At 43.4% G+C, this 14,090-nt stretch overlaps 1 protein-coding gene across 1 annotated transcript; it reads right to left on the minus strand.

Annotated features, from left to right (window-relative positions):
- Window positions 1-573: 573 nt before the first annotated feature.
- On the minus strand, window positions 574-12,308 carry ano11 (anoctamin 11). The gene is made up of 10 exons (XM_029723255.1): window positions 12,290-12,308; window positions 11,953-12,201; window positions 11,733-11,812; window positions 10,883-10,979; window positions 7,836-7,979; window positions 2,903-3,043; window positions 2,431-2,527; window positions 1,678-1,790; window positions 1,346-1,399; window positions 574-755 (listed from the first exon to the last, which is right to left on the minus strand). Exons 2-10 carry the CDS (start codon window positions 12,133-12,135, stop codon window positions 753-755), a joined length of 912 nt encoding a protein of 303 aa, XP_029579115.1. The 5' UTR covers window positions 12,136-12,201; window positions 12,290-12,308; the 3' UTR covers window positions 574-752.
- Between the last annotated feature and the right edge of the window lie 1,782 nt (window positions 12,309-14,090).

Here is a 14,090-nt window from a genome sequence, read left to right on the forward strand (position 1 = left end):
TTGTAAAAGCCAAGGGTAGACACCAGCAAAATGAACAACAGAATCATGTTTGTTTATTGCCCTAAAAGTCACTAATCAAATAGTCCAACTGCTGATCAATAAAAAGTCAGCGATGTATGCGTATGATGTAGGCGAACAAAGCTCCAGGGAGAGAGAGAGAGAATGGCAAGGGCACCTGTACAAGAATGGGAGAGACTGACCAGGGCAGGCGGGGAGAAGGCAGGCAGACAGGCAGAGAGATCAGTTATCTGGCCAACAGCGCACATGGATCGCATTGTATCGATGTGAAATGGAACCGGTCCAGCAGTTAGCAGTACAGTGATTCTCCCTCAGTCTGGGTCGCACAGAAATGAGGATGAAGAATGATGATGACGGAGAGGTGCGACAAGGCCTCCAGGATGTTGAACCACACGCCGATGTTCTGCGCACGCTCGGCCACGGGCCTCCTGTACTCGCACACAAACTTGTGGGCGTCCAGGCACATCTCGGCCCAGTTGTTGAGCAGGGCAAAGAGCGGCGCCAGGGGGAACGCCGTCCCAAAGATGGTGATGAAGCCAAATTGGAGCACTGTGGGACAGATGGAGAATGTCAGAGGTTAGCAACCCTACCGAGGAAGGTGAAATGAGGGGTACTCCTCAAACAGGCCCTCACACTCCACCAGTTGATAGTCCTCCTCCCACCGCCGAGGCTCCTGGGATGCCTGCGTTCCGCACACCTTATTCAGCGCCCTCTTCTGTTGCCGTGCCTTCACCTTACTGAGGAGAGGAGGACAGGAAGAGAACAGGAGAGAAGAGGGGTGTAAGAACAATCAAATTGAGAGGGATTTCTCAGCACCTACAGCAGACAGCACCACCACTATAGCTGACAGCATTGTTCAGCACCACCACTATAGCTGAGAGCATTGTTCAGCACCACCACTATAGCTATACTAAAGCCACATTGTACCACCCACACAGAGTTCCTATCACTATACAGAGACCGTGCAGACTCTCACACAAGGAAACAAAATCAGAGGCAAACACTACAAGCCAAATGTATATGTCCTTAAGCCCAATCTTCATTGTCATGCTATATGGACAACAGAAGAGTTGGCTAAAGCAAAGCAGATTGTGCTACCAGGCTATTTACACTCATGCCAAAGGAGTGAGATAAAGGATGACAGAATCAGTGAGGGGCGAATCCTACACTTAAGTCTAATTTCACTTAGTAATCTAATGATGTCAATGTTAGGATAAGTGAAAATTCGACCTAAGTGGAAACTAGGATTTGCCCTCAAGTTAATAGTAGGAGAGTCAGGGAGGAAACCTACGGGATGACAAACTCCTGAACATTACTGTTTCCCCACCATGATGATGAAAAGCTGCTCAGCCAGTTCAATGAGACAACCCCCTGGACCACACTGAAACACACAAAGTAGAGAGACAAAAATAAATCCACCCAACATAAATATTCTGGTAACGTGAAAAGGTCTGTATGTGTTCTGTGTTTGCAAATATGGGTTGTCATTTCTGAAAACGAAATCTTCATTTCTCATACCAAGCAAGGTACCACAGTGTCCAGGATAACCCACAAACCTGCCATTGGAATTGATACAACCGGTTGGGCCATTTCAGGAGTGTCAAACCAGCCAGATACCAGTAACATCATCCAATAATAAACAGTACCTTCCATTCTCACCTTCCCTTGGAAGAATGCCACATAGAAGGGAGAGGAGTAGAAGTTGACAAACTGGAACACAAACACCTTGAAGGTAAACGCGTCTTCGTACTGGGTCTGTGTTCTGTGCATCTCTGTCCAAACATCCAAAAACAATCAAATCAATCCATAAAAAATCTTTAAACAAATCTTAATCCACGAGAAAGGTAAAAACATTTGAGGGTAGGAATATACATGAAATGCACAACATTTAACAAAATGTACCTGCTGTACTGTAATGGCATTTGAATCTTGGACAAAACACCTTTACTTTCAATATACTGCTAAGTGTTTAAATAGTCTTCACACTTATTTGATAGGCAATGTTTTCTCTTTGAGGCCACTGTGATAGACGCAGACGCTTATTCAAAACCCAAGGAAGTAGATTCCCTGTAGGTAGATGTATTGATTGGTAGTGCATTGGCTGAGGCAGACAGGGATGTGGCTGAGGTCTGTGTTCTTATCCCATTTAGTGAGCTGCAGTGCCAACGCAGTATAAACCTGCCCCATCAGCAGAATCAGGGCCAGATTCACCAAACTGCTGGAGATATTGGCAATGTTCCCTGCCTGAGGGAATACACACACAGCAAATTTGAGCTAATGTATCAATCTGAGCTAACGTATCTGCTGGCATTAGCTAAATGGAGGATGTCACCCGCTGTCAGGTGTTTTGAAGGGTATTCTGATCCAGTGTCAGCAGTTTTATTCATCAGAGCAAAGTGTATTGTACTGTACCTGAGTGCGCAGCACAACGCTGCCTGTGCGGTACATCATCACTCACTATCCCACGGTACATGATCACTGTCACCAGGAAGATCATCACCACACACAACTGGGGACAGACAAGGGTAGACAGAGGAAAGAGGAGTGAGGTGAAGAAGATTAACATTAGTCCAACTACACCTTATCCACATTCAAATACAGTACACTAAAATGGCATCCTTTCTGTATCACTAGGGTGTAACGTTTTCCCTGACTGTGTGGCCTGGCTAGGAACAACTTCAGGCTTTCTGCATTAGTCTATAAGGAGTGTTTTGAATGTTAACTGGTCAGGTCACATGATAATGAATAACTGCTCAAAATCTGTTTGTGCCATAACACCAACTCCTTTTGTCATTGTCATGTCAGTGGCAGATCTGGAGTCCGGCTACCCCTGGTGTCAAACACAGAGCAAAGGACACGAAGAGAGTAAAACTCAGTGTCTTACCATGATGATGATGACGACCATGGAGCCAGTGAGAATGCGGGACAGCCAGGCCTTCTCTGGGAAGTAGGGCTCTTTCACTCCCGTCACTGGGTTGTGCTCCATAGCCGGAGCCATGGCCGCAAACTCAGGCCGCGGACGCTTCTAGATACAAAAACATGCCATGCACCATACAGTGGCGTTTTAAATGATTGACACCCAAGATAAAGATTAGCAAAAATGACTATATAAAATAAATAATTCAAATACCAAGCTATAATGGATGCACCAAATGTATTTCAAAATGAAATTATTTTATACTCAGAGAAATATATTTTTTTAACAATACCTTTTTCCTCAAAAATGTACAGGTCAAAATTATAGACACCCCTAAAGATTCTTATAAAGTGGTCAAACTTGTTGTATTTGGTCCAACATTCCTAGCATGCAATGTGACTCTCCAAACCTGTTGGAGGCATTTGCAGTACGTTTTGGTTGTATTTGAGATTATTTTGTGCCCAATAGAAATGGTAAATCATGTATTGTGTCATTTTAGAGTCACTTTTGTTGTAAATAAGAATACTTTATGAGCACTACTACATTAATGTGGATGCTAGCATGATTACGGATAATCCTGAATGAATTGTGAATAATGATGAGTGAGAAAGTTTGAGGGTCAAAGATCATACCCCAAAGACATGCTAACCTCTCACTACCAATAACAGGGGAGGTTCTCATCTCTTGGGGGTATGATCTTTTGACCCTCTCATTATTCACAATTTATTCAGGATGATCCATAATCATGGTAGCATCCACATTCTCATTTCCAATAAAAGTTACTCCAAAATGACACGATACACTATTTACCATTAATTTCATTTGAGCACAAAATAATCTGAAAAAACCAAAACGAACTGAAAATGTATCCAACAAGTTTGGAGAGTCACAAGGTTTTTGTAGTCATTGCGTGCTGGGAATATGGGACCAAATACTAAACTTTTGACTAGTTCTATATGAATCTTTAGGGGTGTCAATCATTTGACCCCTTCCTTTTTGAGAAAAAAGTATTACATGTTAAACAAAGTCTATTTCTCTGAGTAGTTGTATTAGTATGAAATCATTTAATTTCCCAAATGATTTTAGCATACAATATACTGAACCTCAGTATTTGAATTATTTATACAGTCATTATTGCTCATCTTTATCAAGAGTGTCAATAATTTGGACCCCACTGTATGGAAGCACAGTAGTCGTTCCATATCTGTGAACTACAGTATACTACAGTAAAACTTAAAAATGTGGCCTTGTTACAGAACTGGATTATACTGTATGTGACCAGTTATTTGAAATGAGGTTCAAATAATTTCACCTTTATTTAACCAGGTAGGCCAGCTGAGAACAAGATCTAATTTACAACTGCGACCTCACAAAGATAAAGCAAAGCAGTGCGACACAAACACAGAGTTACAAATAGAATAAACAAACGTACAGTCAATAACACAATAGGAAAAAAATAATCTATATACAGTGTGTGCAAATGAGGTAAGATTAGGGAGGTAAGGCAATAAATAGGCCGTAGTGGCGAAGTAACTACAATTTAACACTGGAGCGATAAGATGTGCAGAAGATGAATGTGCAAGTAGAGATACTGGGGTACAAAGTAGCAAAAATAAATAACAATATGGGGATGAGGTAGTTGGATGGGCTATTTACAGATGGGCAATGTACAGATGCAGTGATCTGTGAGCTGCTCTGACAGCTGATGCTTAAAGTTAGTAAGGGAGATATGAGTCTCCAGCTTCAGTGATTTTTGCAATTCGTTCCAGTCATTGGCAGCAGAAAACTGGAAGGAAAGGCGGCCAAAGAGGAATAGGTTTTGGGGGTGACTAGTGAACCCTGTCCGGACAACAGGCCCTCCGATTTGACACACTGAACTCAGTCTGAACTCAGTCTGAGAAGTAGTTGGTGAAAGTAGTTTGAGAAACCAAGGCTGTTGAGAAAGCCTTGGCCAGGTCGATGAATACGGCTGCACAGTATTGTCTATTATCTATGGCGGCTATGATATCGTTTAGGACCTTGAGCGTGGCTGAGTTGTACCCATGACCAGCTCGGAAACCAGATTGCATAGCGGAGAAGGTACGGTGGGATTCGAAATGGTCGGTGATCTGTTTGTTAACTTGGCTTTCAAAGACCTTAGAAAGGCAGGGTAAAATAGATATAGGTCTGTAACAGTTTGGGTCTAGAGTGTCTCCCCTTTGAAGAGGGGGATGACCGCGGCAGCTTTCCAATCTTTGGGAATCTCAGACGATACGAAAGAGAGGTTGAACAGGCTAGTAATAGGGGTTGCAACAATTACGGCGGATAATTTTAGAAAGAGAGGGTCCAGGTTGTCTAGCCCAGCTGATTTGTAGGGGTCTAGATTTTGCAACTCTTTCAGAGATCAGCTATCTGGATTTGGGTGACGGAGAAATGGGGGAGGTTTGGGCATGTTGCTGTGGGGGGTGCAGGGCTGTTAACCGGGGTAGGGGTAGCCAGGTGGAAAGCATGGCCAGCCATAGAAAAACGCTTATTGAAATTCTCAATTATCGTGGATTTATCGGTGGTGACAGTGTTTCCTAGCCTCAGTGCAGTGGGCACCTGGGAGGAGGTACTCTTATTCTCCATGGACTTTACAGTGTCCCAGAACCTTTCGGAGTTTGTGCTACAGGATGTAAATTTCTGTTTGAAAAAGCTAGCCTTTGCTTTCTTAACTGCCTGTGTATATTGGTTCCTAACTTCCCTGAAAAGTTGTATATCACGGGGGCTATTCGATGCTAATGCAGTACGCCACAGGATGTTTTGTGCTGGTCAAGGGCAGTCAGTTCTGGAGTGAACCAAGGGCTATATCTGTTCTTGGTTCCACATTTTTTGAATGGGTAATGCTTATTTAAGATGGTGAGGAAAGCACTTTTAAAGAATAACCAGGCATCCTCTACTGACGGAATGAGGTCAATATCCTTCCAAGATACCCGGGCCAGGTCGATTAGAAAGGCCTGCTCGCTGAAGTGTTTTAGGGAGCGTTTGACAGTGATGAGGGGTGGTCGCTTGACCGCAGACCCATTACGGACACAGGCAATGATCACAGATCCTGGTTGAAGACAGCAGAGGTTTATTTAGAGGGCAGGTTGGTCAGGATGATATCTATGAGGGTGCCCGTGCTTACAGATTTGGGGTTGTACCTGGTAGGTTCATTGATAATTTGTGTGAGATTGAGGGCATCAAGCTTAGATTGTAGGACAGCTGGGGTGTTAAGCATATCCCAGTTTAGGTCACCTAACAGTACGAACTCTGAAGATGGATGGGGGGGCAATCAATTCACATATGGTGTCCAGGGCACAGCTGGGGGCAGAAGGTGGTCTATAACAAGCGGCAACGGTGAGAGACTTGTTTCTGGAAAGGTGGATTTATAGAAGTAGAAGCTCGAATTGTTTGGGCACAGACCTGGATAGTATGACAGAACTCTGCAGGCTGTCTCTGCAGTAGATTGCAACACCGCCCCCTTTGGCAGTTCTATCTTGTCGGAAAGTGTTAATAGTTAGGGATGGAAATGTCAGTATTTTTTGTGGCCTTCCTAAGCCAGGATTCAGACACGGCTAGGACATCCGGGTTGGCAGAGTGTGCTAAAGCAGTGAGTAAAACAAACTTAGGGAGGAGGCTTCTAATGTTAACATGCATGAAACCAAGGCTTTTACGGTTACAGAAATCAACAAATGAGAGCGCCTGGGGAATGGGAGTGGAGCTAGAGGCTGCAGGGCCTGGATTAACCTCTACATCACCAGAGGAACAGAGGAGAAGTAGGATAAGGGTACGGCTAAAGGCTATAAGGACTAAAAGGTACAGGTTTCTGGGCGTGGAAGAATAGATTCAAAGCATAATGTACAGACAAGGATATAGTAGGATGTGAATATAGTGAAGGTAAACATAGGCATTGCGTGACGATGAGAGAGGTTTTGTCTCTAGAGACATCATTTAGATCAGGTGAGGTCACCGCATGTGTGGGAGGTGAAACAAAAGGGCTAGCTAAGGTAAAATGGCGCCGGAAGAAATGGCAGTAAAAGGGTCCAGGCCAATTGGCAAAATAGGTATTGTAGCCCAAGAAATTGGCTGATGTTCCTCTTCAGCTCTACCCTAGACAGCTAGCGGGCCGCGGCTAGCAGGCTAGTGGATAGGGCTTCAGGGGACATCGCGACGGAGGAGCCTGTTGACACCCCTTGGGCGGATTACGTCGGCAGACCAGTCGTGTTGGATTGGCAGGGCTCCGTGTAGGCAGTAAATGGGTCCAGGCCAATTGGCAAAATAGGTATTATAGCCCGAGAAATTGGCTAATGGTCCTCTTCAGCTAGCAGTCTGATATGCTCTAGATGGCTAGCGGGCCACGGCTAGCGGATGGGCCTTCAGGGAACGTCGCGACGGAGGAGCCTGTTGACACCCCTCGGGCGGATTATGCCGGTAGACCAGTCATGGTGGAATCGGCAGGGCTCCATGTCGGCAGTAAAAGGGGTCCGGGCCAATTGGCAAAATATGTATTGTAGCCAAAGGAGTGGCTGATGGACCTCTTAAGCTAGCCGGGGGCTGGGCCTAGCATGAGTTTAGTTCCAGGCTCACTAGTGCTTGCTTCGGGACAGAGACGTTAGCCAGGGGGGTAGCCACTCAGATAGCAGCTAGCTAGCTGCAATGATCCAGGTGAAAAGGTTCAGAGCTTGCGGTAGGAAACCGGAGATGGAGAAAGAGCAGTCCGGTAAGCTCTGGGTTGAAAAGTGCTGTGCAGACTGGCAGGAGTTGACCAGGCTAAGGTTAGCTGATGACCACTAGCCGTTGAGCTCTGTTTTTACAGTATGTACGGTAACACATCACAGAATTACAAAAGTATAGAATTGAAATGAATAAAGTCCTTCAATGAATTGGCTCTAATCCAGACCTCCTCCTCTTGGAAGTCCATGCAGTTCCAGTGGTGAGCCAGGGTGGCCATCGTGCGTTTCCAGTACTCCAGGAAGGTGACTGCCCAGAACGACATGAACACACTGAAGAAGAGTGTCCCGGGGTGGTCAAACAGGTAGCCCACCTGCCAACACAGACACACCACATGTATTTACGTTTTATTTTACCAGGTAAGTTGACTGAGAACACATTCTAATTTAAAGCAACGACCTGTGGAATAGTTACAGAGGAGAGGAGGGCGGATGAATGAGCCAATTGGAAGCTGGGGATGATTAGGTGGCCCTGATGGTATGAGGGTCAGATTTGGAATTTAGCCAGGACACCGGGGTTAACACCCCTCCTCTTACGATAAGTGCCATGGGATCTTTAGTGACCAGAGACGGCACCCTACACACAACGACCTGCCATCTATGGATTTATTAGTAGTGGGACAGCTAAGATAATATATCCATAACGATTGTTCATGAATGTGATAAAAGCAACACATTTGGCAGAGGTGAATGTATGTATTCTGAAAAGATTTAGAGAAGCACATCAGACAGTGTCATATCTTGTTACTTCCTATTAAATGTAGCTTGTTTGAGTTGGGTTGATGCATCTGAACATTAGGAGCTTACTTCCTAAACTGGATAACATCAAAATCTGGGCTATGCAGATGAATCCGGACATTTTGGTATTGACTGAAACTTGGATCTCTGGGGACATTCTGACACTCTGATATTTTATATTGAGTGTTTTGTGTTCAGAGCTGACAAACATTTCACTGTCTCTATAGTGAAAACTATTTCCCTTCCCCAAATAGTTTTGCTGCTATATTTAAACCTTTGTCTGGGGAAAAATCAAACTGCTATAGGGGTCTACCATCCTCCCTCCGCTAACCTTTATGCACTCGAGGAGTTAACAAGTTTATTAAATCAGAAGTTATTATCCTGGGTGACCTACATTATGATTGTCTGCCTGAAGCCTGAAAATCCCAATCTAAACCTAACCCAGCTGGTGACTAAGCATACACGGCCCAACCCTAAAGATCCTTCAAAGTCAACTCTGATTGATCTTATCCTAACGAATACACCAGAGAAATATGTTTCTACTGGTGTCTTCACCCAAGACATTAATGATTATTGCCCAGTTGTTTGTGTCAGAGATTTGAGAATACAAAAAAAAAAAAAAAGTCTTGTCACATCAAAAAGAGGAACTTTAAAAATGTAAGTGAACAGGCTTTTTTACATTATCTTTATTCTAGTGACCTTGATTGTCTTTCAGCTATCCCTGAACCTGATTTAGCTTTGAGCCTTTTTTCAGATGTATTCAATACTATTTTTGGATAATCATGCTCCCTTCAAAAAATGAAGGGTTAAAGGTAGATCGAATGACTGGTACACTTCAGAATTATCAGAAGTCATTCATAAAAGAAACAATGCTTGGGTCAAGGTCAGGAACAGAAGCTTAGGCCTGAACTGGCATGCTTTAAGCAACTGAGGAATCATTGTGTAAGACAAATCATAAAGTCTAAATCTGATTAAGTAACCGGTCTTTCGGATTGTAATGGGAACCCTGCTAAATTCTGGAAATCTGTCAAATTCCTGATGGGTTTTACTTCCTCCTCTCTGCCACAACAAATTAGTTGGCATCATTACGGAAAGAATGCAATCAATTGAGGCATTTAATCACCATTTTATTTCAGCGGGATCTATCTTTGTAAGAACTTCTAAGCCTATTCATAATGATAGTAGGTCCCAAAAAGTGGTACACTATCTTCACTATTTAAACACCATTGGTCAATTTGTTAAATATTGTAAACTTAATCTATGCGCGGCTGATACTATTATGTATGCTATTGCCCCGATTGTTGATCGGGATGTGTCAAAACTACAGTCTGTCACGCCTGTCACGCCAGCATTACGCACTCCTGCCACCATTATTTCGCACACCTGCCTTTCCACGTCACTCGCATCAGCGTATTATTGGACTCACCTGGACTCAATCACCTGTTTATTACCTCCCCTATATGTCAGTTCCCCATCTCTGTTCCGCGCTGCTGCATTGATTGTCGAATGTCGTTGTTTTGCCCGTGTGCTGATGCTGTGCCTGTCTTGTTTCATGTCTGTTCTTCATTAAATGTTAACTCCCCGTACCTGCTTCTCGTCTCTGGCGTCGGTCCTTACACAGTCAGATTTTAAAGCTATGCAGGAATCCCTTTTTGATTTAAAACTTGTGCTTAATACAGGCAAAACAAAATACATGTTGTTTTCAAACTCTCGTAAGAATGTTAAAGATTAACTACATTACTACTAGTCATTAGATGGTTCTCCAATCTAACGTGTTTCCGTAAATATAAATACTATAGGCATTTGGATTGATATGAATTTGACATTTATAAAACATAGATGAGCTGGTTAAGAAGCTAAGATTTAAAGTTGTCATTTTTCTACAGAAACAGATTGTGCCTTTCTCTAAGCAGTAGGAAGCAGATTATTCAGTCAACCTTTTTATCTGTTCTTGATTATGGTGATATTATTTATTAAAGTGCAGCTGCTTAAACCTTTGGATGCCATCTACCATAGTGCCCTTGGTTTTGTTGACAGGTGACAGTTTTGATCCTCATCACTGCATCCTGTATCAAAAGGTTGGCTGGACTTCCCTAAAGACCCATATATCTCTACATTACTCCCATTTTGTTTACTAGGCCCTACTTCATAAATTCCGTCTTATCTAACTTTGCTGTTGAAGTATAGACTCCTGAGTTGCGTAACCCGTTCACAGGATTGGATAACTCGAGGTTCCTTGGGTCTCCACCAAGCTAGGTAGATCTGCTTTTAGTTTTAATGCACCGTATTCCTGGAACAAAATTCTAAATACATTACATATTGATGTTCTGGTTCCGTTTGGGTAATTTAAAGTATTGATTGCGGACTTATTTGTGGAGGAATGTAACCGTTTTTCTGGGTGATTTGATGTTTTATATATAGTTAGGGCATATACAGAGCACATTTGTAAAGGAGACCTAGGTCTAAATATAAACAGTACCTTAGCCATGGGGCAGATATCAGACATGTTCCAGGGCTTGTAGGTCTTACATAGAGGACACATCAGGTAGCTGTTCCCACTGCTACAGATCTCCTTGCTGTGGACAGTCAGGCACAGAATCACATACACATAATTCACCACTCAAAAGTAGTGAAATGAGTGCGATTTCAGACACATTTGAATTATTATTATCCCTTGATTGCTTGCTACAGAGTACATCACCAGAGGCTCTCTGGTTTTATACAGTGATTGATATTTCTAATCCACATGAAGAGTTACACTAATGTCTTTGGGCCTGTAAGAGACCAATGCTTTTCTTCCTTCGCTCTGTTATTGGATCTTTAGACTCCCTATCTTTATGGCCTGGTAAATCGACTGAGTCTACACCAAGCCATCAAACACTGGTCCTGAGAAAGTATTCTCTCGTGGACAGATTCTGAGTGTAAACCAATGCCGAGAAAACAAGTGACAAAGTTATGCACACATTTTACTACTGGGTAACGGAGATTACTGAGAAAACAATGGTCAGCAGTTGCCATGGAAACACATTGGAGACACAGGGAACATTGACAAGACATGGTAGCTCAGTTAGAAGTGTGTACGTGTACGTGTGTTGTTGTGTTCCCCTGGCTATCCATAAATAAAAAATACAAAAATTGTGCTGTCCGATTTACTTACTATAAGCAATTTGAAATTATTTATACTTTTACTTTTGATACTTAAGTATATTTAAAACGAAATAATTTTAGACTTTTACTCAAGTAGTATTTTTCTGGGTGACTTTCACTTTTACTTGAGTCATTTTCTATGAAGGTATCTTTACATTTACTCAAGTATGACAATTGGGTACCTTTTCCACCACTGGCCAGCCTCCCTGTCGAACGCTTTAAACACCTTTTGGAGTCCATGCCCCGTTGAATTGAGGCTGTTCTGAGGGAAAAAGGGGGGTTGCAACTCAATATTAGGAAGGTGTTCTTAATGTTTTGTACGCTCTGGGTGTATATCTGGGGTACGTCCATCGTTACACAACACATGTTTAAAGATATAAAAAAGTCAATGGATGCACTCACTATACGGTGTCTCTGTGTGTTAGTGAAGTAGGTGTCATGGTCCTCAAAGCCAAGGAACCTGAGAAGGGACAAACAGAGCCAGGTTAAACCTGTAGTCATTTGCACACATACAGTAACAGATTTTGACTTGCGAAAGGCACAAGTGTAGTAGTCCAGTGGCCTGCTGGGCACGGACTCAGCCATGATGTTGGGAATGCATAGCTTCCGAAGGATCCGGTCAGACGTGTTGAAGTCTGGGTTTGGTTGGGCCTGAGACACAAAAACAATGTTCTTCATAACACACCATAGTATCGGGATTACCGTATTCTATACTACTGTATTTGGCACTAGCACTGACCTGTAGGGGCACTCTTAGAATGAGCTCCTCTGCGTAATAAACCAACACATCCCAGGGGGCGCTAAGTTTCAGATAATGGATGGATTTTTTCCTCTCTCGCTGTCTCCTCTTAATGCCAAAAAATCATTACAAAACAGTCAGAAAATAATGAATTATTTAGTACAGTATGCCACATAAGCATTATTAGACTGACCATAGAACTGTCAGAGCGTTAGCATTATGGAACAATTGTCCTCTCTACGGTAACATGCAAATATAATGTTATTGGGAAAGTAGGAACTAGGTCTACTTCTTGTTGAGCTAGGTGATCTAGTGTACATCAAATGTTACCTTTTCCAGCAGCAGGCCGGCAATCTGCAGGTTTTGGGTTCATTTGTCCCTCCATCGAGCCAGCTGAGCCTTTTCTCCATTCAGACTTGCTTCTCTCCTCCTCTGGCCCCCGACCTCCCTGACTGCTGGTCTCCAATCTCCCCCTCTTTTGGAGCAACACTTTCTCTGTTTCACCTCCCACACTAGAACAAAGTCTGATTCAGGTTCAGCCAGACAAAGCCAAGGGTTACAATTTGATTGGTGGCATTTTCTTTATACTGCCCACCAACTCAGTGGGCTTGTGGTTAGTGTTCACCCTGAGATTGGAAGGTTGGGAGTTTCGAGCCCCGGACGAGTCATACCAAAGACTGCAAAACTGGGATCCAATGCATCTCTGCTTAGCACTCAGCATTAAGGAGATAGATTGGGGTTAATGAAGAGGAAGAATGGATTTGGTATTCCAGCAAGAGATGGAGGAGTGGAGCAGGGAAAGGAAATTATAATACTTCTACCTCCGTGGAGGGGGCTGGGAATGGGAGGGAAGAATGTGTGGATCTACTGTAATCTCTGCATCATTCTCTCCTCCCTCCACAGGGACAGAGCCGAACAGAGTGGTATACCATAATCCTCCCAGCCAAAAAGCAGCAGAGTTTTTGTCCATCCCTTTCAACAGAAGAAACATGCCCTTACACCAGTAAATAATGTAACACCTACTCAGTAAGATTTTAAAGGGTAGGGAGAGGACCAGCATTATCTTAGGGGTGGTGAGTGCTGTAGGGCATATGAGATGGGAGGGGAGTTTTCTGATCTTCCTGTCGTAGTGTACTGCCCCAATCTTCATTAATACACACAATGTGTGTATTGGTTCTCGCACTGGCACATACTCCTGAATAATAAATTATTGCCATTAGAAGAAGCCCAGCCCCTTCAGCTTGGCCACACATCTCTCACAGCCAAGTCACTTATCAGTACTGCCAAATGTGCCAATACACCAGTACATAGATACGGTCTAACCATAAGGGACCAGGGTGGGGCTTTATTAGTTGGATGGGGATAGATTTTTCATGCCCCAAAATTGCAGAGATGTTCTGATTCATCTCTACCCCTCCCCCATTAACGCAGTCACAACATAGGGAGAGAGAGAGGTGGAAGGGGGGTGGGGGTAGTGTGAAATATTAACAAATCGCCAGAGTGGGGTTATAAAGCTTAGCTTCTTGGAAGCTTCTAGATTTGAGAAGGGGATGGGAGGAGAGAGGGAGACAGTGTCAATGCCACTCATGCTGGGACTCCTGCTTTTAGAAAAGAGGAGGAACGACAGATCCTTTGTGCTCATTAAAACATAACACCAACCACGAGCCAAGAATGAGGAAACTAGCCAAAGCTTACACAGTACAACTGCATTCTAAAAGTGATGAGTGCATTCTCATGTGTCAAAAGGAGCTCTTTGTTTCCAGTAAGTTTCAAACTGGTTCATCCCTCAGGAGTTCTGAAT

The sequence above is a fragment of the Salmo trutta genome, chromosome 30, assembly GCF_901001165.1.
Source record: "Salmo trutta chromosome 30, fSalTru1.1, whole genome shotgun sequence".
Taxonomy (NCBI): Eukaryota; Metazoa; Chordata; class Actinopteri; order Salmoniformes; family Salmonidae; genus Salmo; species Salmo trutta.

Bases quoted from the DNA above. Each gene is read 5' to 3' on its own strand.
- ano11 (XM_029723255.1), bottom strand. From the start codon at position 12,135: ATGGCTGAGTCCGTGCCCAGCAGGCCACTGGACTACTACACTTGTGCC. The intron at 10,980-11,732 runs GTACCCAATTGT...GACTGTCCACAG, and splicing joins GCTGGCCAGTGGTGGAAAAG to CAAGGAGATCTGTAGCAGTG. The intron at 1,791-2,430 runs GTACAGTACAAT...ATGTTTGGACAG, and splicing joins GCGTTGTGCTGCGCACTCAG to AGATGCACAGAACACAGACC.